This window comes from Pelodiscus sinensis, chromosome 2 (assembly GCF_049634645.1).
Source record: "Pelodiscus sinensis isolate JC-2024 chromosome 2, ASM4963464v1, whole genome shotgun sequence".
Classification (NCBI taxonomy): Eukaryota; Metazoa; Chordata; order Testudines; family Trionychidae; genus Pelodiscus; species Pelodiscus sinensis.
Genome location: NC_134712.1, coordinates 191,686,456 through 191,712,106, shown reverse-complemented (window position 1 = coordinate 191,712,106; position 25,651 = coordinate 191,686,456). Strand labels below are relative to the sequence as shown.

The 25,651-nt window shown below is 39.1% G+C and overlaps 1 protein-coding gene across 1 annotated transcript in view; it reads left to right on the top strand.

The window, feature by feature from the left end:
• The window catches only part of KCNH8 (potassium voltage-gated channel subfamily H member 8), a 311,959-nt gene that overhangs the window by 235,124 nt on the left and 51,184 nt on the right, over positions 1-25,651 (top strand). Inside the window, exons 9-11 of the mRNA XM_006120171.4 lie at positions 1,071-1,270; positions 3,691-3,940; positions 9,155-9,369. Of these exons, the coding sequence (XP_006120233.2) occupies positions 1,071-1,270; positions 3,691-3,940; positions 9,155-9,369 (665 nt within the window). The remainder of the gene's footprint in view (positions 1-1,070; positions 1,271-3,690; positions 3,941-9,154; positions 9,370-25,651) is intronic.

Genomic DNA, 25,651 nt, shown 5'->3' with positions numbered 1-25,651 from the left:
ACATTATTTGACTTTACATAAACAACAAAAGAAATCAAGGGGTCAGTTTAAACATATCTGTTTTTATCTGAACTATCTCAATAAGTTTATTGACCCTGTGGTGGATGTGCCAAGGAATTGGCTGTTCTGGGGAGGAATTTCTCAGAGATTCCCCTGCAATCAAATGTCAGTTTTCCAGGGTTCCCTTTAATGTTTTAATGGTTTTAACACTCCAAAAAAAGGATCTACATTGTAAACAGAGCAACACATTAATTAGACATCTGTCAGGGATGGTGTAGGTGGAGCTTGGTCCTGCCTTGAGGGCGGGGGGCTGGACTCGATGACCTCTTGAGGTCCCTTCCAGTCCTATGATTCTATGATTCTTTTTTACTGTTAGCAGAAAGATGTTGTATTTCACAGTACTGAAAAAATGTGACTTCTCTTCTTATGGTACTATGGTATAGTCATGCATGGCCTGTTCTTGTAATGAAAAGGATTTATAATACCAAATATTTACACAAAAGAAGTGCCAATAAGAGGATAGATGAAAAGAAATGTGGTCATCCTTTTTAATCATACTTAGAGTAGAAGGGTTTGGAAGCCAGACTATCACCAGGTTTGTTGAGTATTAACCTAATCCTGAATAAGTAGTAAATTATGTATAAAGTAGTATGTTAATATTTTGTTTCAACTTCTCCTTAATAGAAAGTTTCCAAGTGGCTTTAAAAACAAATGTATTTCCTGAATTTGGTTTTAATCTCTAGACCCTCAGATTACAACAGATTTCTGCATTCATTCTGACCTAATTTCAGAACTTTTTTATACAAAACTCTGAAATGCCATGTCTGTCTCCTCTTGGGTGTTTTAGCATGCTATCAGAGTAGCCATGTATATGTAAGAGTTTTATTAGAAAAGTGCTGCTCCATACTTCAGGAGATGTCACATTCTCCAAAACCTCACTTGATCTATTCATCAGTAAAAGTTGGGATTCTGTGAAAATCTGTCTTAATATTTTCTATATTGTATAGACTATTTCACAATAATCTGTGAAGTCCCTGAATCTTGCTGTACATAATTTCTGTTCTCCCCAGCTTTGATGCATGCCTTGGTGTTTGGCAATGTGACTGCTATAATTCAGAGGATGTACTCCAGATGGTCACTTTATCACACAAGAACCAAGGATCTAAAGGACTTTATACGGGTCCATCATCTACCACAGCAGTTAAAGCAGAGGATGCTTGAATATTTCCAAACCACCTGGTCTGTGAATAATGGAATAGATTCCAATGAGGTAATTGAAACCTTGCTTCCATTGACTACTTTTTTTTGTTAATATCATTTTAGTCTATAGTCATATGTAAAGTCATACATCAGAAAGAATGTGCATAAAGAATAATGCTGAGGTTGTTATCTCAGAGGGGATATGTAGGCTGTTGGTCCTTCTGTTTGGGAATATCAGACTCCCAGAAATTCAACATTCAATTTTCAGCAGGGCCACCTAAGACCACCATAATTTTCAAGCACTGAAATAACTTTAAGCAAGGGTCTCTTTGATGATACCCTTAAATAGAGATGTTTCTGTCCTGCACCAAATGTTAAAGTATCCATGGCACTTACCTCAGACGGATTTCCTCCCCATCCTTCACTAAAATTACTTACCACATCCTTGCCCTCTTTTCAATATTTGCAACCTTTTGTATGTAGGTGGCTGCATTTCATGGTGGTTGTCTGTACTGAGGTTGCAAAACGTGATTAGATCCTGGAGGGCGGAGAAGGGAACCTTGAGCCACAAGGCTGAATCCATCCTCCTGCTTAATTTCATGTGGCCTCCATCAAGCTTCTGTGCCACAATCCAGAAGCCCCGACTCTCTGCTACCCCCACAGAGCTGTGGCACAAGTGCCAGCTCACCCCCTGAGCCTCAGTGCCTCCCCTCTTGGGGCTGGAGCATAAACATTGGCTGGCTAAAACAGGAGCAAGCCCCATGACCTGAGCTGAGTGTGTGGTTTTTTTGGTTTGATTGTTTTGTTCGGGGGTTGGTTGGTTTTTGTTTGCTTCTCATTGGGAGAAGGTGAGAGAGGGCTTCTCCCCCCCCCCCTTTTTTTATTTGTGAGCAGCTCCTGACTGATTTTTCTGGGAGTCAGTAGCCAGTGACTGAAAAAAGTTTCCCCACCCCTTCTTTAGGCTGAAAGACACTGTCTGAATGTAAAATATACTTAACATTCAAAATATTTAAGTAGTATTAACTAATTACAGAAGAAGAGTAGTATGATTGTGAAAGCTGGAGAGAGAATTCTAGAATTTCTTTATATATGACTCAAACTACATTACTCCATAGGATATAATGACTTTGCTTGGCCCAGTGAATGTTTGAATAAACTATTCCTTTTGGACATTTCATTGTCATTATAATTATTCTTTTTCTTTTCTGGTGCATGCACAAAATTCAAGGGGTGGGATTTCCAACAGTGCTAAAAGACTTAGAAACATACCGGGAGATTTTCAGAGGCACAAATGGCAGTTATGTCTCCCTATTGACTTTAAAAAGTTAATTAAGTACTTTTCCTAAGCTCCCTACACCTAAAACATGTTTTTGGTGCCTTGGTGGAAAAAAGGATGTTTGTTTCATTATTTTTTATGCCACGCTTGTATGAAAAATGCATCTATAAGCAGAAACATGTACTTACCTGTATTAATTTTCTCTGCTACACTAGACTTGCTGAAACATTGATATAAGTGACATCAGAACCATGCTCCACAACTACAGTGAGAACTTACCTGAATTAGGACTGAGGAAAAAATAGGAAGAAGGGCATGTCTGGGAGGGGGGGCCCTTTTGCAGGCTTTTGCACTGGGCATGCATTTCATTCCACCATATCACCATTCCCTTTTCCCCCTAACATCAAATGTTATATGTTATAAAGGGAACTCTGAAAGGGGGAACATTATGGAAGTTTGATCCTCCATAACCACTTCCATGGGTTATATCACCTGTAGGAGTGGGCAATGTCATCTTGAATAAGGGTTAATTAAAAATATCAGGATCTGGGCTATTATTTGCAGTTAGGGTTCTATGGGGAGGATAGAATGGGTGAGATATTCAGGGTAAAACACCATGATTAAAACAGGAAACACAATTTAAATGGAAATACATTGCTAGACCTTTCCCTTTCTTTGCAGTTTCCTATCTATAATACCTATCTCCCATTCACATGACACATACGTTCTAAGAGGACTTTATTGCAGCTCAACAAAATTATCATCACTTGTTTCTGCTCATGCTTTGTAGGCCTGGAATAAATTATTTTTTGTTGTTTTATTTCTCGTTGGGGGTCATTGCCCCAGGCATTGTACATGTTAAAACAGATACTGTCTGCCACAAGGAGCTATATAAAATACCTCATTTTCTTCTATCAAAAAGCTTCAAGATTTGTATGTGGGTTTTATGTAAAAGATGAATTTGTAGTGTAAATATATTTAATTACTCCCCAAAAGCCCTTAATAGATGATCAAGTATTTCTGAAATCAATGGGACTTATCAGGAAGATTAAGGTTTTCAAGATTTGGCCCTCTATAATAGATATTTATACATAAATAAGAGAAAATCTAAGCAGAAAGGCTCTGTGTGGATTGCTAGTTAATTCAGATCACTTTTACAAAAAGGTAAAATGACTTTGCACTTAACACCAATCTTGTTTTTCCTTTTTGGGCAGCTTTTAAAAGACTTTCCAGATGAGCTGCGCTCAGACATCACCATGCACTTGAACAAGGAGATTCTGCAGCTGTCCCTTTTTGAGTGTGCCAGCCGTGGTTGCCTCAGGTCTCTGTCTCTGCATATCAAAACCTCCTTTTGTGCTCCCGGGGAGTACCTCCTCCGGCAGGGAGATGCCTTGCAGGCTATCTATTTTGTGTGCTCAGGTTCCATGGAAGTACTGAAAGATAGCATGGTCCTGGCAATTCTTGGTAGGTTAATGTTTACTGGCTTCAAAGAAATGAATAGTCCTCTAATGTGAATACTGTACAGTTAAATGTTAATAAAGATGAGTAAACATCTCCAGATAACATTTAGACCATTGCTAACTGATAGATGAGTGTGTGCTAGCATCATAGGTGAGAGATGAGCCAAAACCAGGTCCCTAGATCTGTTATATATGCAACAAAGATATCCTAAGGTTTTGGTTCTGAGCTAGATTCAAGACTAGAAAGGACCTACTTTTGGTTCAGAAGAAACTCTCAAATCACATGCAGGTTGGTCTTGCAATAATTCATCATTTGAGGCAAAAATCTCAAGAATAAAGCTTGCTAGTTGTTGGCACCATTGAATCTAATCCCAGCCCACAGGCATAATTGAGTTTACACCCAAATCCATGTACTACTGTGTACCCTGACCCATCTGTTGTAGGGCTATGGAGTAAAGCAGTCTTGTTTTTTTAAGCTTATCTTTGTTACCAGCTTTCAAGGGAAGGTGTCTAATAGGTAGAGCAGAGAGTAAAAGTAGATTCTAGTCTAGGATCAGCCACTCATTTGCTATATGTCCACAGACAAACCTTCTGTTAATCTCCCCATGTCACAAGTAATTTTCGTAATGGGGCCCAATTCAATACCCAGTAAAAATAAAATAAAAGACTTCCATTTGACTAGTGGATTTTGGATCAGACCCACCAGACTTAATCTAATACAGTGTTTGTAAAGCACTTTGATATCTCCAGATGAAAGGTGCTTTAAGTGCACAGTAATATTTAATGTGAGTTAAGCCCCTTTTGTAATTTTAGAATGTATTCTTACATTTCTGAGTGTCACTTCATTGAACAGTCATATAATAGAGTGTCAAAATAAAGGATTTACTTTCTGCTTTAGTTTCTATTTTTGTTGGACTATGTTAGACCTTTGACTTTACTGATCTCTAGTCTTTATAATTAAATGTCCTTAATTGTATTACCATTGCATGTTTAGGAGTTAGGTTTTTATAAGAAAATAAATGGAATACATTTCTTTTTATTTGTTACATAATCACTTAACTCCATTAAATTTGCAATCCAAGCCAGTCCAGACCATTACTCATTTGTAATTAGGAAGTTTAAAATGCCTAGCACTTATTGGTTCACCTAACCAATACTGTAAAATAGGGTGTAAAGAAAATAATAATAAATATAGCAAAAGGTCAAGAGTTGCCCGAGCGGAATTAAGGTTTCATTAATGCTTCCATTCTTAGGAATTTCTGAAAATGTTAATCGAAACATTGCACAATACAGACAACAACAGAGGATCAGAGGATTTATGTATGAAATTAATTAAATCACAATTAGAAAACAGAGATGTAAAACTATGGATGATAGTTGCATCACAGTGAATGGGAACTTCCCCAATTAAGTCAGATTAATACCTCAAATCTATACTGTCCTAATGAGAATATACTCTGCTGTTGTGAAGTTATCAAGGAGACAAATTCATTATTGAAACAATGGATTATTCTGTAGTCTAATTTATAAATTAAGGCCTATAATGTTATAATTTATACTCTAATTGTAATTCCAATTAAAGCATCTTAAAAACTGTTAATACATTTTCATTAGCAACACAATACAGTTAATACATTAGATAATTTAATACAATAGAGCTATTTATTTTGGTTTCTCTTCATATTATCGACTTGCTGAAATAGCGTGCTTTTTAAATATACACATTAGACTTATATTTTAAAATATTGCCCAGAAATGTTTGGAAAAAAAGATCATTCATCAACCAAATGAATTTGTGAATAAGGCTTCAATGATTTAGAGATATCATCAAACAGATGTCCCACATAAATCCACATAAGCGATTCTGTTCTCCAATCAGAAAAAAGATGATCTGCTTAGCTTTAGACGTACTTATATGGTGACATCTGTTTTAATGGCAAATGTTGGTGTACCTTGCATTTGCTCATTTTACTTTTATAATAGTTGTGTCTTCAGCATTCTAGCCAAGATTGCTCTCTAAGATATTACTTGAAAAGGAATACAGTATACGATGATCTTCTTAAGATAAATTGTTTTTCCCCAGCTGGTATTATTTTATTTAAAAGTCCTAAACTATAAGATCTAGTACAGATAGTTTATAGATTCATCATAATAAAATAGTCACACACTCCTCCTGCAATGAGGTGTAACAGTTAATCCGAACTAAGGACTTAGTTTGGATTAACTTCTGACTGCCTACCTTAGACACCCTAGTTCGAACTAGGGGGCTAGTGTAGACATACCCGCAGGTGCCACAGGACTAATAATTATATCTGAAAGCAGTTTTAGTAAATTCAGAATAGCCTTTTAGCTAGTTTCCTTGTTTATATAGCTGACACTGGAACAACTTTGCCAGTACCAACTTAGTCAGGAATATATTCAGGAAAATCTAGTCTAAAAAGCTGATGTTATCTGTCACAAAGTCAAAATATCATTTTGCTTAGTTTTGTGTTGTTTTGATTTTTGCTGAAAATCAAAAAATTAATTGCTATGGGAATGTAATGCCATGAAATCATGGCAAAATATTTGTCTTGGATTGTTGTATCTATTGTATTGATCATTTTGATCATAAACACGGTAGGTCTTGCTGAAACAAAAGACAGAACTATGTAGGACTTTAAAGACTAAGAAGATGGTTTATTAGGTGATGAGCTTTTGTGTGCCAGACCTACTTCCTCAGATCAATTTGTGGAAGAAAATTGACACAACCACATATACCAAAGTGATACAATAAAAAAAATGAATGCATGTGAAATTGACAAATCAAACTTTAGAACAGAGTGGCTGTGTCTACACTGGCACCCTTTTCCGGAAATGCTTAAAACGGAACAGTTTCCCATTATAAGTATTTCCGGAAAAAGCGTGTCTACATTGGCAGGATGCTTTTCTGGAAAAGCACTTTTTCCGGAAAAGCGTCCGTGGCCAATGTAGACGCGCTTTTCCGGAAAAAAGCCCCAATCGTCATTTTTGCAATCGGGGCTTTTTTGCGGAAAAGGGTACTGTGCTGTACTACACTGGCCCTTTTCCGGAATAGTTTTTCCGGAAAAGGACTTTTGCCCGAACGGGAGCAGCATAGTTTTTCTGGAAAAGCTCTGACAATTTTACAGTAGATTGCCATTGCTTTTCCGGAAAAGCAAGCGGCCAGTGTAGACAGCTTTCAAGTTATTCCGGAAAAGCAGCGGCTTTTCCGGAATAAGTGGCCCAGTGTAGACACAGCCAATGGGAGTGAGGGAGGAAGGTTACTGTCTGTGAGGTAATGACATAGGGGTGATAATTGGGGAAGCTATCTTTGTAATGGGTGAGATAATTATAGTCTTTGTTTAGACCCATACATAAAGTGCCAAATTTAAGCATGAATGACAATTCTGAAGCTTCTCGTTGAAGTCTGGAGTTAAAGTCTCTTTGAAGCAATATGCATGTTTTAAGGTCATTGAGGGAATGGTCAGTCTGGCTGAAATGGCAAGCAACAGCTTTCTCTCTGTGAGAGAGTCCTATGTCTGTTTTGCGTGCATTGATTCTTTGGCAAAGTGTCTGAGAAGTTTGTCCATTATACATAGCAGATGGACACTTTAGGCACATGATGGCATAAATTATATTTCTGGATGAACAGGAATATGTGTTCTTGATCTTGTAAGAGGCATGGTTAGGTCCAATAATGGTGTCAGCAGAGTAAATATGTGGACAAAGCTGGCAATTGGGTTTGTTGCAAGGGAAAGTTCCAGGGTTGGTATTAGTGTGGTATGTCCTGTAGTTGTAGGTAATAATCATCCTGAGGTTAGGTGGTTGCCTATAGGAGACTATGGATCTGTCTCCCAGAGCCTGTCAGAATATAGTATCCTGTTCCAGTGTAGGTTGTAGTTTATTGATAATGCGTTGGATGGGTTTATGTATAGGTGATGACAAGTGGTGTTCTATTGTTGGTTTTCTTGGGTCTGTCTTGAAGTAGATGGTTTCTGGGTATTTGCCTGGCTCTTTCAATTTCTTTTTTTATTTCTCCGGGTGGGTAATTGAGGTTTAAAAATGCTTCATAGAGATCCTGAAGTTTCTGGTCTCTGTCAGTGGGATTAGAGCAGATGTGATTTTATCTAAGGGCTTGGCTATAGATGATGGATCATATGGTGTGTCCTGGATGGAAGCTGGAGGCATGTACGTAACTGTAGGAATCAGTTGGTCTTGATTACCGTTTACACTAACAGCACTTTACTCCATTTCTAAAATACATTTATGGTTCTTTTATTCAGTCAGAGCAGTGTGAAGGGTATCTTAATGTAATTATAGCTCAGTTCCTACTGGATTTACTCTAGGCAATTGTGAAAGCACAGTGTTGTAACATCTCCATATTTACAACAAAGATGCAGTAGTGGTAGAAACCAAAACTGATCTGCTTTAAACAACTATGGCAGTATTTTTATTTATTCTTTTAAATTACATATTTCCATGTGGAATTACTAACTGAATGGAATATCAGATTTGAAATTTTGCTTTATTACTTATATGTACTAATATTTATGAACATTTCACCATAAAATGTCCATGCTCTGAGGATCAGTTGTGCCCTTTAATACATGTTCAACCCAAAGGCAGTCGTGCTTATATCTATCTGTAAGAACAATGATTTGAGAATCAATTAGGGTTTTTTATTGACATATTAAAATGACACATAGCCACCATACATTGCAAATCACCCAAACACTTGACAGTCACTTACTATGCAGATTCAAAGTTTAAAAATTCACTTAAAAGAGCCCTTTTGACAACTTTTTTATGATAAATATTTTCGACTATTTTTCTCCTTTCTGACAGAGAATCTGTGAAGGAGCCTTCACTTTTGCACATGTAAAATTGCACCTGTCACTAATTGCACTAAAGCTGGTGCAAATGCTATAGATATATTTGTATATCTAATTACACATTGCTCTCTTCAAGAAGATAGTTACACATCTGGAGATTAGCATTTGCACCTTCCACCAACTGAAGATACTCATATAATATTGCACCTGAAAATAATCAAAAAAGCTTTTGTGTATCAGATCATGCATGTCTTTAAAATGAAAGGAATGAAATTATTCTATAGCACCAGCAGACTTAAAGTTTTAGCAGATAACATAACACAAACCTCTGTTTCAACAGAGGAGTCAAGTAATTATTCTTTTGAAATAACATTCATATTTTCCTTTAGGTAAAGGAGATTTAATTGGAGCAAACCTCTCAATTAAGGACCAAGTTATTAAAACAAATGCAGATGTTAAAGCTCTAACCTACTGTGACCTCCAATGCATTATCCTCAAAGGACTCTTTGAAGTGCTTGATCTTTACCCAGAGTATGCTCACAAATTTGTAGAAGACATTCAGCATGATCTCACGTACAATCTGCGAGAAGGCCACGAAAGTGATGTAAGTGTCATTAAGCTATCCGTTTCTCATGCTTATATGGCTTAGATTATCAGAGGAAAACAAAGCTCTATTGTTAATTTTAAAATGAGTGCTCATTATGCTTGATGTGATGATTCAGTCATTAACCACATGAATTATTGACTGGCTAATCACAAAGTGACCTCTTTTTCTTGCTTGTCTGTGGGAAAATATAATTTATGAATGATACCTTTTGAGTGGATTTTGCCCTCTTCTGCTTATATTTAAAAATTTTTGCTATGGTATAAAATGTGCGTCCAAAGACGTACTAAAATACACTGCCTATAGATCCTGAAATGCCGGGTTAGTGAACATTAAGTTCATAGCTCACTAAAATTGCCGGGTTAGTGAACATTAAGTTCATAGCTCACTAAAATTGCCATTTCACATTTAAAATGTTACAATGTTACCCTGGCTTGAAATGAGCTCTTACATGAACGAATAAATGTGCAAATAAATATGTTTTGTTGTTCAATTCAGGACATCATAGGCATGTGACTTCACAGAAATCAGTATGTTGTACAGCCTGTGCTTTCAGGCAGCCCTGAATAGGATATTGCTAAGGACCACAAAATTGGTTGACTAAACATTTTGTACAATTTCAGTTATACTAACAGTTTAATAATTAAAAAAATTGGACAACTCTCCTTTTGTAAATCAATATATATGGTAAAGTCTCATGGGTAAGGGGACATGTTTATCTAAGTTACCATAGGACCAGGGGCGCAGGTTAGAAAACAGTGTTGGACTTTCCAAAGGTACATAGGTTTGGTTCACATAAGCTTTTAATAAGACTTTAGGTGTTTATCAGAATTTCTCTGCTTTTGTGAAGCTTCATAGTGACTCCATGGAATGAAGCCTTGGGTAACATAAAGGCTGTGTCTAGACTGGCAATGATTTTGTGGAAATACTTTTAACGGAAAAAGTTTTTCCGTTAAAAGTATTTCCGCAAAAGAGCGTCTAGATTGGCACGGATGCTTTTGCGCAAAAAGTGCTTTTGCGCAAAAGCATCAGTGCCTGGTATATACGCGCTTTTGCGCAAGAAAGCTCTGATGGCCATTTTAGCCATCGGGCTTTCTTGCACAAAAAATTAAGGTGCCTGTCTACACTGGCCCTCTTGCGCAAGAATTATTACATTAGAACATCAGTGCTCTAGCGCAAATTCAAGCGGCCAGTGTAAACAGCTGGCAAGTTTTTGCACAAAATCTTGCCAGTCTGGACGCACCCAAAAAGTATGTGACGTGGGGTCAGGAAATCTGGATTGAAATCCAAATGTTTCCATGGATGTCTTCATGAACCATACTAAGGCTATGTCTACACTGCAGGTTTTTGCACGAAAACGTCTGGTTTTGCGCAAAAACATGGGAGTGTCCACACTACAAATGCATTCTTGAACAAGAGAAAGTACAGTATATCATAAGAACACAGGGCTTTTTGCACAAGAGTTATTCCTCTTTCTACGAAGAATAAGTTTTTCCTCTTTCTATGAGGAATAAGCCTTTTTGCACTAGAGTTCTTGCACAAAAAGGCATGTGTGGACGGGCAACAAGGGTTTCTTGCACAAGAATTATGGGAGTTTATGAGATTTACTTTTTGTAGGATTTTTCTCATCCTGAGTTTGGGGAAAAATTAAAATCTATCACTTTTTTTGTTATCTCATACTTTTCTATTTCTCTCTCTTCCGCTATGATTCTCATGACAGAAAACTTGATACTCATGAAAAACTGAGGGTGAATTTGATGCTCATGAAAGTGAATCAATATTAGTACTTGGAGCCAGGCATACTGAAGGCAAGAATAGCTTGACTTTTCCCCATGATGACCTGCTAGCCTGTCTCAATCCTGACAAACAACATATGCACCATTCACGAAGCACACCTGGAAAAAAGTCGACCAATTCCCTCAGATGACTGAATTTACTTTTACTTATAACTAGAGTTGGATGATTATTTGGAGAATAGTAAATTTGTCATAAATGTACTTTTCAGAGCACTGAAATGATTTGGGTCAAATTTTGCAGACTTTTAGCTTGGGAAAAAGTCATAAATGCCAGAATGGGGTGAGGGGGGAGCTTGGTTTAATTTTCATGTTAAACCATTTTGACACGTCCTTTAAAAATGACATTTTGAAAATGAAATGTCAACTTGAAACATTTGTTTAGAAAATGTCTATTCAAAACAACTGTTGGAATGTTTTGTTCACTCAGAGAATTTTTTCTGTCATTTTGACAAGAAAAAGCCAAAAGAAAATTCAGTTTCATTTTGCAAAGAACTGCTTTTTGTTTAATTTGGCCACCAAATTAAAAAATCTATTTGTTACTTTGCTCTACTCTTAATTATTTTCATCCTCTAATAAATTAGATCTGTGGGGATGTGTGTACTCTACGGTCTGTATCAGGAAACCAGGTGGGTCTAGAGTATTGGTGGGCAATAATTTTTGATGGGGGGGCCATTCCAAGATTTTGGAAAGTGGTTAAGGGCCGCACTCTTCCATGATATTAATGGAGGAGGCATGGTGTCTGGGATGGAGTTTGAGTGAAGAAAGGAGATTGGGGTAAGGGATTGGGATGCAGGAGGGTGTGGGGGGTCTGGGAGGAAGTTTGGGTTAAAGAGTCAGTTATGACTTTGGGCATGGGCCTGTGGTGCAGAAGGAGGTACAAGAGCTTGGTTGTGACCTAGGGCAGGAAGGGGCTGTGACCTGGAACAAGGGATTGGCTTGCAGGGGTTTGGGTTGTGACCAGGGGCAGGGGATTGGGGGGCAGGATCTGGGAGGGGATATGGGTGCAGGAGGCACAGAGGATTTGGGTTATGTGGGGTCGGGGGGAGGGAGAGGCTGGGGTACTAGAGGCAAACTCTGTCTGAGAGACTTACTTAGGTGACTCCTGGCCAGCAGCCTAGCACATTTCTCAGGCAGGCTCCCTGCCTGCCCTGCCCCCACACTAGCTGCAAGAACCATGTGTATCTGTGAATAAGAGCCATAGGGGAGGGAGCCAATGATGCTTCACATGCTGTTTATTCTTCAAACAGGCAGCTTCTATTGGCCAGAAACTAGCCAATGGGATTGTGTTAGGGGTGGTGACAGACATGAAGCCCCTCCCCCCACTCCAGCAGCTACTTTTCTGAACAGCATGCAGGAGGGGGCGGGGCAAGCAAGGAGTCTGCCTGAAGCTCCCTGCTGCATCTGCAGGCTGGATCTGGTGGCTTGGCAAGCGGATGCAGCCCACTGGCTCTATTTTGCCAAGGCCTGGTTTACAGAAAGTATTAGCCAGATGTTCGTCAGTGAGGCAGAAAAAATGTAATATTTGGGGTAATATTACTTACTTAAAAATAGAAGAAAGTGACTCTCCTTGTCATGTGACAGTGATAAAAAATATTGAGACAAAGCAAAACCAGTATAACTCTTCAAATGATTCATCTGCATGGATATATTTGACTTACACTTAAGTTTTGTGTAGTGCAATAAATACCATAGAAAACTTCTTACCCTCCGACTGTGCACAATATAAAGGGGGTCATCTAAATTTGGATCCGCATCTCCTGAGATAGAAAGCTAGCACACTAAACCAGTACCTTGGGGATTAATAGGCTGTAGATATTTTGTGGCTGTAACTATGAGCTGTGATGATCAATAAGGAGTGCTGCTAAGAAATCTTTAAAATTAGCTAGGAATAATTCAAGAAATGTTATTTTTCAAAAACTAATTTGCTTTCTGTTAAGAAGGCTTGGTATACTGCAAATATTTAGATCAGCAGTGTTAAAGCAGTTGGAATCTTTGAATCCCATGTGGAAATTGATAAGAATGGACAAAATATTTTTGCTACACTGAAGATAAATTAGCCATCACTCTGACATAATTCTGTGCTTTCAGCAAATTGTCACATTTAATAACATTTTATGCTTGCTTAGTGCTCTTGGGTAGCTCTACTAAGAAAATGATTCTGCCTTACCCATTTAGGCACCTTGAAATCAAAGTGTTGTTTTGCCTTGTACCTGAAATGAATAAGCTTTTCAGAGTTACTTTTACTCATCTAATTTTAATCTTGCTGTTTATCTGTTTTTCTTACATCCAATATCAGATGTAGCAAGAGAGAGCAGTTGAGAACTCTGTGGAGCAATCTCAGTGCACATAGAAGAGATTTTGGTTTCAAAAGGTGTCTTTAATACTCAAGGCTGAATTATGTTGTTACAGAAACTCTGAGGCTGTATGGAATACCAGTGGCTGGTCCAAATGACCAGTCAGGCTTGTAATTGGCTTGATTTAGGTACCCATGCCTCCCATCTCACTAGTGGGATACATAAGGGCAGGCCCTTTTCCTTGTACTCAGCCCCATTGATTTCAGAGGGATGGCACAAGGGCATGCAAGCATATTAGCAGTTCCCGGATTGTGGTCCAAGTGAGGATTTTGCATGAGCCCATCCCTGTGATGGAATGGACCAGCCTACCAAGTAGTGAGTATCTATTAGAAAAGGCCAGCAAACAGGAAAGATACATTTGTCCTGTTGGTGCTATTCTGTAGGAAATTGTCCACGTTAGGTTTGTTTGGTCATTCTCATCTCTGTTTATCATTACAAATACACCATATTCAGTCCTCACTTTTGTGAAGTGAAGCACTTCACGAAGAACTTTGGTGTGATCGCTGAAATTAAGGGCAGAATTTGGTCTAATGCATTAAAACTGCTTTCCATGTATCACATAACTATTGTACTGTTAATTAATCTTAAATGGTCTGGCTTTAATTGTCATCACGTTATTCCATACATCTGCATACAACTGAAATCATGAACTGTGGAGCATAATTATTTAGCAAAACTTGACCTATTAAGTTTGATTAAAAATTACTTTGAGTAAAACCAAAAGAGATTGCTGATGCTGGGGGTGTTGGTTTTTTTCTGACACATTCTAAATAGGCCTATTTTTCCGGTTTTTTTGATATTTAGAATGGGAAATAATAAAGCACAACCCGTACTTTCACAGAATTAAAGAAAAAAAGATGTCTGAGCTAAAAACAGAAAATGGCCCGAAAACCAAGTGTACCTATCAGAATGAAATAAAATCATCAACAAAATTTCTACAACACTCTTTTCCCTTAAGGAGCTGGTGCTAATGACCAAGTGCTTATTTCGTTCTATGGAGGATAGAGGAGCAGTCATTTAGGAAGCAACAGAAGATTATCTCTGAGAAACGAAAGATGTATAATAGGATTTCCCAGGCTATCAAATTGAAACTGCAGCCTTCCCATTATGGAAGGGCTGAAAACATAACCTGAACAATCCAGGAAAAAAAATCCAAAGAAACTCCTCAATACAAGAAATAACAACCTCAAAACTATCTCAGCCTCATGAGAGAGAGAGAGAGAGAGAGAGAGAGAGAGAGAAGCGGAGAGCTATGGAAATGGGGAGATAAAGGCCTCAATGGGTTCTGCTGATATTGCTAGAAACAGCAGTCCTCAAGTGGATTGTGATGTTATCAGAACCCTGATTGTGTAGCTGCCCTAGCAGAGTTATTGTGTTGTTTTTTATGTATTCTTGGCAAAGAAAGATTTTAACTAGAAGAATGTCTTTACAAAAATGGTATATATTCTGCCCCTCTGTCTTCTTCACTGGATTATTAGATATTTGCTAGTAAAAGAAAAACTTGTAAAATATTTTTAAGCATATGTAATAATTTTAAGACAGCAGGGATCAGTTCATTGGTTAGAAAGAATTGTGATAGTAGACATAAATCAGGCCATCATTCACTTCAATTAATTTGATTTTAGCTCTGAAATAATTTGCTAGGTGACAGAGTTTTTGTGTATCTTTTATATACTGTCCATAGACTCCGGATAAAGTGAGGTGCTTTCCAAGTCAGATACTTTGCCATTTCTCAAGCTTTAATGAAGTCCCAAAGGAAGATAAGGAACTGTTTGGAAAGCATGTGTTCTCCGTCTTTGATTTAGCAGGGCAGTATCAATATGTGTCACATTGTGAAGGGAATGATGGCTTGCTCGAGGACTTGGAAATCTATCTTTGCAGACAGGATATTTAATTAGTATGAATCCATTTCTTATGCAGCACTAAAAATACCATCCTGTCTTTCATGGAGAGCTTTTTCTTCAAGATTGACAGAGTACGCTGTTTTAAAATGAAAATTTAGGGTCTATGAAAGGTAAGGAGGGATTGAGCTTGTGCAGTGCTACCAAAATAAAAGCGATACACAATAATAGTGACTGTAGATTCAGAACAGAAAAGCAATAGATTCTTTCCCTGTCAGGAACATCAGCTCTCAGTGTAGTAAAATTAGTGTTTGCCAATGGCATAAAAGAACCAAAATTTTGAAGGACTAAAACAAGAGATTTATGTAGAAAAGAAAAATAAATATAAGATGTGCATAGCCAGTGCTCTTAGCCAGAATACCCAATTCTCTGCTTTCTAAGAAACTGGCATCTTATTTGTAGGGTGTGTTAACTTTTAAAGGTTCGATCTCCCACATAGTCAAGTTCCAGTGGTATCCTTTTGTCACTAACTTCAACCTCCTAAAAATTAAAAAACTCTTTCAGAACTGCTGGTGCTGAATGGGTGGGCAATCAATCATTTCATCTATCATGTAACCAAACATATTAGTGAAATTACATTTATGAAAATCAGTGTGGCAAAGGATCTGCTATTTATTCTAGTGTTATATTCTTCCAACACAGTTATCCACCATAGTAGTTGAAGTATTCTGCTCTGCCCACTTTCTGATACGGTTTCACTTAATAGGTTAGAATGATTGTCATCAGAGTCATTAGTAACTTCTGTTCACTTGATCTGCTGTTCTCCCTGCTCAGGTGATCAATATGGAGGAAGTTAGATGGGATAACTTGTTTTTCCTGGTAGATCTGTATGGGTGTAACTGGAAGAACTGAAAACATCCCAGCCTACAATTGTTCAGCATAAAATTGCCTGTGAGCCCCATCTCTATCATCTAAAATAAATGTGTTGACTATGAACGCTTCTGAGGCCTATCCGGCAAGGTGCCAAACACTCTGCTCCAATCCAGCAAAGCACTTATGCACGTATTTAAATTGAAGCACAAGTACAGTAAACTTCTGATAATCCGGAACCTATGGGACCTAGGTGGTGCCAGATTATCAGATATGCCAGACTATCAGGAGATACTATAAACTGGTTATATATATACTGTATACATTATATACTGTATATAAAGTGTTCTTAACCCTTTTTATTGTACATATTGTATACCGTATACTGTAATGTTTTAGTTTTTTAAAGCCTTTTTTACCCTTTTTGCTCAGTTCAGCTGCTGCCGCTGTTACCTTGTGACTCATTTTTTGCCGAAGCTCACTCACTAGGCTCTTGCCATTTTGATGCCGGACTATTGGATGCCAAACTATTGGAGTTTTACTGTAGTAGCTACTGGCCACTGATGCCTGATTTATTTTAGGCTCTTTATACTCAGACTACAAAAAGATGTCACTAGAGCAGTCAGCAGCAATACTGCCCACAACATTTTTTGTGTGGCTCTTCCTTCCTGTAAGGCACAGGTAATACTCAGATAAGCCCCATAGTTTCTAGGGGAAAAGTTTCTCTGGTTCTGGGTTTAACCAGCCAGCTTCTCCCCACCTCTCCCTTGGCATCCAGCAGAGACACTCATTTTAACTCATGCTTCCCGGGCATGCTTCCCCATCTCCTCCGTTTGGTGGGTGTGTTGGCTCCTTTTTAGAGTGTTTCAGGCTCAAATACCATAGACAGCTTGCGTCCTGGGCACCATCAGATTTGATTTTGCTATATAGTTGCTCTCCCTCCCTCCTCAGTGACCACGCTCATCCCCCCACCCTCCAAGAATACACTGATCTATGAGTAGATTCAGTCTGTGGTGGTGCTGGAGGTTGTAGATAACGTCTCCCCGCAGCATTAGGGGCAGGGTTCCTACTCATAGTATTTCCTGGTTCGCATGCCCAAGGGAGGGATGAGATCTATCCTAAACCTCCATGATCTCAACAAATACTCCATATGACTGCCATAGCATCCATCCACCCTTCCTAGAATAGCAATAATTGTTATCTGTACGGAACCTGCAGGGTGCTTATGCCCCTGTAGCAATCTTCCTGAGCCACAAGAGGTTCTTCAGGTTTGCTGTAGGTGGTTTGTACTACCAATACATCATGGTGCCTTTGGGCCTGTCTTCCACTCCCAAGTTTCTAACAAATGCCTGCGTGTGGTAACACGAGTTCCTTTCTTCCCAAGATACAATAGCGTCTCGTATTGGAATGACTGGTAACTGAAGGACAAATCCTGTTGTCTCTCATGTCTACTTCACACTAAACCTACGTGGTCATCTAGGTCTCATCTGAGACAGTGGGAAGCAAACACTGTTTCCAGCTCAGAGAATCCAGTTCAGTGAGATCCTGATGCTCTCTCTAAGTTCAAGAGTGTTTCAGTCAAATGAGCAATTTCAGCTACTTAGCTGCCTATAAATGGAGCTGCAGTCTCAACCCTTAACCACAGCCTGAGTATGCCTGAGCTGGAAATCGGCACTCTTTTATGCATATTTTTCAAAGGGTAGATCATTCCAGACCAACCCAATGTCCTTCTCTGAGAGGATAACTTATTTTTTATGTAAAAAATAATGCAATAGATATAATCTAGATGGATTTCAGGAGGATATTTGATACAGTTCTGCAATGGAAATTATCATTAGTTAAATTGGAGAAGATGGGGCTTAATATGAGAAATGAAAGCTTCATAAGAAACTGATTAAAGGGAAGACTATAGCACATCATTCTGAAAGGTGAACTGTCAGGTTGGAGTGTGATTAATGGAGTTCCTCAGGGATCAGTGTTGGGACAGATCTTAAAGAACATTTTTATTAGTGCCTTGGCACAAAAAGTGAGAGCATGCTAATAAAATTTGCAGATGACACAAAATCAGGAGTATTGCCAATATAGAGGAAGAGCAATATCACACAAGATAATCTGGACTACCTTGAAAACTGGAGTAATAATAATGAAATTTAATAGTACCATGTGTAAGGTCATGCACTTGGAGAAACACAACACGGGGTGGGTTTTTGGTTTTTTGGGGGTTTTTTTGCTAAAAGCTGGGAACTTATCAATTGGATGTGATAAGGGAGGAGAAAGACCTGGGTGAATCAGTTGATCACAGGATGGCTGTGTCACCAATGTGTTGCAACTGTGAAAAAAGTTAATTTAAATTCTAGACTGCATCTGACAAGGTACTGCCAGTGGGGAAGTGTTAGTACAAGGTACCGGTGAGACATCTAGATTGCTGTGTGCAATTCTGTTCTCCAATGTTTAAGAAAGATTCATTCAAACTGGAATAGGTGCACTGAAGAGCTATTAGGGTGATCGGAGGAATGGAAAATCTACCTTAGAGAGCAAACTCAAAGAAGTTTGCCTGGTTAGCTTAATTCAATTAAGACTGACAATAGGGTGTGATGGTTCTCTGTGAATAAATTCGAGGGATAAATAATATGGAGCCAGAGGAGTTATTTAAGTTAAGCACCAATGCTGACACAAGATGGATCTCAACTGTCCATCAACAACTTTAGGCATGAAATTAGATAAAGGTTTCTAATAAACAGATGAGTGACGCTCTGAAATAGCCTTCCAAGAGGAGCAGAGAAGGCAAAAAAAAATCAACTGATTTTAAGACCAAGCCTGATGTATAAGGAGGGGATGGGATGATTATCCTGCCTGCAATGCCATGGAGCAAATCTGTGACTGATAACAGCAAGTAATTCCAGGGATGGGACACTAGAGGGTAGGGCTCTGAGTTACTGCAGGAGGGGATGGGTGAGGTTTTGTGGCCTACTATGTCCCAGAGGTCAGACCAGATGTTCATGATGATATCTTATGCCAGTCTGTGACATCATTCTCAAACTGAAACTGGATTGTGTCAAGCTCATGCTCATTGCTCCAGTGTCACTAAGATAAAGTTAGCTCCATGGCATCTTCACATATGACCACTTCACATTATAGGTCAGGTCTCCCCTATCCTTTGCTTTTCATCCCAACCTCTTGACTCACCTTACTGTCAGGTTTTGCATGGTAGGGCTGCAATTGGTCCTCAATGCTTTACAAACCACTATGCCACCTCAGCCACTTCCAGATCAGATGTGGACTTTGGGAGGACAATCCTGCAGTCTCTTGTTTAAATAGGCTCTGAGCCCTGCCACAAACAAGCACTCTTTAAATCCCTCAATAGAATCCATGGCTACATTTACTTCAAGAAAAAACCTTTATCTATCTGTAACTGTTCTTTAAGAGCTGATGCAATATCTGATGAGAGATCCCAAGCAACTGATGGTGTGTGCCTTCTCCATGTCAGATACGGTATTCCCAGTCTTTCCTTTACACCTCTTAGAAGTGAGTCTGTCCACATCCAAACTTCCTGGCTGCTATCCTGCAATGATGATCATGCACCAAAACCACCTTTAAGAATATAAAACCTTCAGTGTTTTTTAATTTATGATTTTTGCTTTGGTTCATCACTGAATCAATAAACCCATAACCAGCATAACTACTGTACTTGAATAGCATCTCTCAGCAATATGAGATTCCTCCAGCTATTCCTGAGCACATTGGCTCAATCCAGCAAAGCACTGAAGTACAATGAATAGTACTGTTGAACTTCAAGTTAAGCCTCTACTTAAGTACTTTGCTGGATCAGACAGCAAGCTCAGCATCTGACAGGATCAAGCCCATAGCAAAGATGGGTTTGGCAGGTTTTCTGGGAGCAAATTTCTTAGCTGCCTTTGTGCATGGCCTATTTAGCAGCTAGGATGGAGCAGTGGTCCTTGACATTGTGGTGGGGGTTTTTTTTGTTGGGTTTTTTTACAAGCCTTTTTCCAGTTTACTTTTTCTTACACACTTCTGGGGTTGCCTGCTCCTGTTTTCTGATTAAAGAACCCTGCTGCTGAATGAAACACTACCTATGCAACCACCCACATAGCCTCCCTGTGTTTCTATTTAATGGAAAGCAACAGGGGCCATGCTTCTGTAGAACTGCATAACCATGTGGGCAAATTATATTTAAAAAAGAATCGCTCTCATGTGCTTTCTATGGCACTTTCAACTTTAAGCCAGAAAGAAACACTATGAGAATAGTTTCTCTCCTACATTTCCTTCCAGGACATTTCATAGACATCTCCTATCTACTCAAGCAACCATGCATCAACAAAGCAAATTGTGACCAAGTCCCAGCCATGGGCTTTTGGAAACACTTTTGGATGATTCCACTGCTACTGCTGCCCATAAACTCAACACTTCTTTCCTCACGTCTATGCAATCAACCCTTCCTGCCCCTCCTCTCCTCCTTCCCCCCCCCCCCGCCCCCACAGCTTCCTCTGCCTGGTGAGACCTTACCTCACCAGGTATAGCACAGAAGGGAGATGCAGAGGAGAAGTGCATTCCCAAACCCCAAAGAGGGGACAGAGTGTGACTCCCTCTGATTTGAACAGAGCCATGGCAGCTGCTCTTCATACTCCCCATTCCTTTAACTGAACAAGTCTGACTTCTCTTCTACCTGGAGTATTGGCCGGATAGATTATAAATACATGTTAGTTAAAATCTCTCCTGAGCAGGGTGCCGTGCAGCTTTGCAAACACTGCACTGACCAACTGTCGGGTGTCCATCCCCTGATAGTGTTTCTAATGTCCATCACGAGGGTGTGTTGTAGATACCACGTGACATTGTAAAGAAGCATGAAGTTCAGAAGTGATCCAAATGGGGTGCTTTTTCTTCTTTTCTTGGTGTAGATTATTATAGCCATCAGTACCAACATTCATCTCACCGGCTATGTCTACACTGGCATGAATTTCCGGAACTGCTTAAAAGGGAATACTATTCCGTTTTCAGTTTTTCTGGAAAAGGAGCGTCTACATTGGCAGTCTGCTTTTCCAGAAAAGCCCTTTTTCCGGAAAAGCGTCTGTGGCCAATGTAGACGTACTTTTCCGGAAAAGAGCCCCGATCGCCATTTTCGCGATCGGGGCTTTTTTCCGGAAAAGACTACTGGGCTGTCTACACTGGCCCTTTTCCGGAACAGTGTTCCGGAATAAGGACTTAGGCCCGAGCGGGAGCAGAATAGTTTTTCCGGAATAGTGGCTGATTTTGTACAGTAGAGCATCATTGCTTTTCCGGAAATTCAAGGGCGAGTGTAGACAGCTCGCAGCTTATTCCGGAAAAGCGGCTGATTTTCCGGAATAAGTGGCCCAGTGTAGACACAGCCACCATGTTTAACTAAGCCCCATCAGATCCCAATCACCATTCTTTAGGCTCTTTTCTAATTCTTTTTACTTGTTTCTCAAGTTCCTTGTATTTTACTGCCTTTATATGTTATTTTAATGAGACACCCTGTCACAAAAGGTTCTGCAGAAGGGACCCAAACAGAATAAGTTTGATGTCTTTAAAAATCACTTTAATAAAATGTAATTTGTGGCACCACAAATACTAACATTCACTCACCATAATTGTGCAGTTATTGTCTGGTGTTACTACAGATCAGTGGGCTCGTGTAGACTACGCAGAAGATTCTAAAGAGGATATGCAAATTCTGCGGGAATTTGCATATCTTCTTCCAATCTCACTTTCGAAAGCAAAGCTTCAAAAGTGAAAGTAGTCAGGACGTGGCTTTTTTCGGCAACCTCCCTTTTTCGAAACGTTGCAAACCTCATTTTTTGAGGAAAACTGAGATCAGAAGGATATGCAAATTCCCAGGGAATTTGCATATCCTCTTTTGAATCTTCCACATAGTCTACACATAGTCAGAGATAAGGTTGTTCAGGTACCTTAATTTGCATTTCCAGACCTTAAAAAGTTTGGATTTCTTTTCAATTTAATTCTGAACTTTCTGTGTTGTTATGCTTGTTTGGGGGATTATTGTGAAATACCTGTTGTGTCTTTTATACTAAATGACTTGTATGTATTCTCAACTTCAATTCCATCTTAATTGTTATATTTTTAATCTGAGACTATCCATATATAAAATAGAGCCACTTTGAGCTACCCTTACTCCAGTGAGTAGCTCGTGGACTGGGTTTCCACAATTGGGCCTCTTTTGCATCAGCAGCCCCATACAAAGGCAAACTGTTTATTATTATTATTGTAGTTACAGTGTTGAGATTGAATAAGTGATCAAGCTTAGCTACTAATTTTAGCTTTTGAATCATTTTGAACTCTCTCCATTCTCATTCACCTCACTTCCCAGGATTATTGCATTCTGCAGCAGATTATAAAGCTTAACCAGAGGGTTACATGTAGAAATATTCAGAGTCTAGAAAAGAAGCTTAGCTATGTTTTTAAAATGTGTACGAGAAGGGTATAAAACACTGTTTTGCCCAGGAAAAACTCTTGGCTTTCAGTTGTGTATTTGCCTAGGAATCTAAGCATATTTCTGTTGTAGGCATATTAGAGATGCTGTGTAATCTTTTTCCAGTATGTATCATTGTGCACGGAACATTGTGCACATATTGATTTGTAATCATTAACATTGTGTTTCTGCAACCAAAAAGCAGACAAATATAAATGCCATATTCTGCTCTCAGTTACACTGATATAAGTTCAGACTGACCTCTTTTGAGCTACTCTATATTTACACTGGTGTAATGGAGAACAGAATTTGGACCTACCTTTGGAAGAATTATTACACTGAACAATCTTCTTATTCAGTGTGGTGCAAAATGGAATTATGTGCATTTATTTAAAAATTGTACAGGAACAGCAGTAGTGAAATCTTAAAATACATCTGAAACTTTCACTGTCATCTTAAACACCTATGTTTATACCTGTTAGTAATCATACATATCAAGATGTATATTGAAACACAGAAACAAAAAGTAGTCCTTTAGCACCTTAGAGACTAACTAAAATATATAGAATCATGAGCTTATGTGGGAAAACCCACTTCATCAGATCTGAGACACTGAAACATAGGAATGAAGTAATATGGAAGAATACACGAATAAACTGCATATGATCAACACAATTCATGCACTCGATAGATACACATTATTTCTTATATTTCAGTTTTCAACTTCATTAGGTATTGAGTCGATAATTTTTTCCATTTTGGGGAGAACAGTCTCCTCATCCCAGAATGCCACCAGAGTTCCACAAGAATCCTTATAAATTATCACCTCAAATGTGCACATTTTATATTGAGTACCACAACAAATAACAAAGGAGCTTATACCCCCGTGGCTCAGACATAGGATGAAGTGGAAATCAGAGTGATGGGAGAAGAGGAGGGGAAAAAACCTAACAGAAAGGAAAATGAGTGCTTTGGACACTACATCCTTCTTTCTTTACTGAATACTCTCCAAAAAGTTATATGTAAAACAGCTATCATGCAACTTGCCCTATAAATAGAGCAGAAACATCACCTGTACAGATGTGCTTTTTAGTTGGTAATGGTTAGCGGGGTAATCAGCATGTCATTAAAATTTCTTTGCTGTGAGGGAGCAAAAGAGGGAATCAAGGGTCAGCTGTGTACAAAAATACTTTCTTATTTTCTTTTTAGTCACCTGTAATCAGGGCCTGGGGGTGGGGGAGCAAGGGAAGCCTCCTCCTGCCCTGTGAGAAGTATGTGGTGCTTTGAAATGCCATGGGCTCCTTGCAGGGCTGGGGAAGGGCAAAGGAAGCGTTACACAGCTACCCCGCTCCCAGGCCCTGATTAGCCTGAGGGCAGGGAGTGCGCAAAGCCTCCTCCACTCTCCCCCCAGCCCTGCGAGCAGCGCGCATCATTTTATAGTGCCATGTACTCCTGGCAGGGTGGGAGGAGGCTTCACTCACTAATTAAGGCCTGGGGGTGGAGAAGCAGCAGGGCCTCCGCAGGCCGGATCCACCAGCTTGGCCCATGGAGGCCCTTTTGCCCACCCCTGATCTAACCTGCTCTTAAATATCTCCATGATGGAGACTCCACACTCTCCCTAGGCAATTTATTCCAGTGTTTAACCACCCTGACCATTAGGAAGTTTTTCCTAGTGTCCAAACTAAACCATCCTTGCTGGAATTTAAGCCCATTGCTTCTTGTCCTATCATCAGAGGCCAAGAAGAACAATTTTTCTCTCTCCTCCTTGTAACACCCTTTTAGATACTTGGAAATTGCTAGCATGTCCCCTCTCAGTCTTCTCTTTTCTAAACTAAACAAACCCAGTTCTTTCAGCCTTCCTTCATAGCTCATGTTCTCTAGACCTTTAAATCATTTTTGTTGCTCTTCTCTGGACCTTCTCCAATTTTTCCACATCTTTCTTGAAATGTGGTGACCAGAATTGGACACAATACTCCGACTGAGGCCTAATCAGTGTAGAGTAGAGCGGAAGAATGACTTCTCACGTCTTGCTCGCAACACTCCTGTTAATGCATCCCAGAATCATGTTTGATTTTTTTTGCAGCATTGTCACACTCTTGACTCATATTTAGCCTGTGGTCCACTATGACCCCTAGATCCCTTTCTGCAGTGCTCCTTCCTAGACAGTCATTTCCCATTCTGTATTTGTGCAACTGATTGTTCCTTCTTAAGTGGAGTACTTTGCATTTGTCCTTATTAAAATTCATCCTATTTACCTCAGACCGTTTCTCTAGTTTGTCCCGATCATTTTGAATTATGACCCTATCCTCCAAAGCACTTGAAACCCTCTCACTTTGGTATCAACTGCAAACTTAATAATCAGACTTTCCTATTCCATCATCTAAATCGTTGATGAAGATATTGAACAGAACTGGTCCCAAGACAGACCCCTGAGGAACCCCTTCCAGCATGACTGTGAACCATTAATAACTACTCCCTAAGAAAGGTTATCCAGCCAGTTATGCACCCACATTATAGTAGCCCCATCTATTTGTATTTCCCTAGTTCATTGATATGAAGGTAATGAGAGACTGTATCAAATGCTTTACTAAAGTCCAGGTATACCATGTCAACTGCTTCTCCCTTACACACAAGACTTGTTATCCTATCAAAGAAAGCTATCTGAGTGGTTTGACAAATCCATGATGGCTGTTAGCTATCACCTTATAATCTCTAAGATGTTTGCAGATGAATTCCTTAATTACTTGCTTCATTTTCTTCTGTCACAGAAGTTAAACTGACTGATTTGTAGTTTCCAAGGTGATTGTTGTTTCCCTTTCTATACATGAGCACTATAGTTGCCCTTTTCCAGTCTTTTTTTAATCTCTCCCAACTTGCATGATTTTTCAAACATCATGAAAGATTTTTCAAAGATCTAAAAACTCAGATACCTCCTCTATCAACTCACCTGAGTAT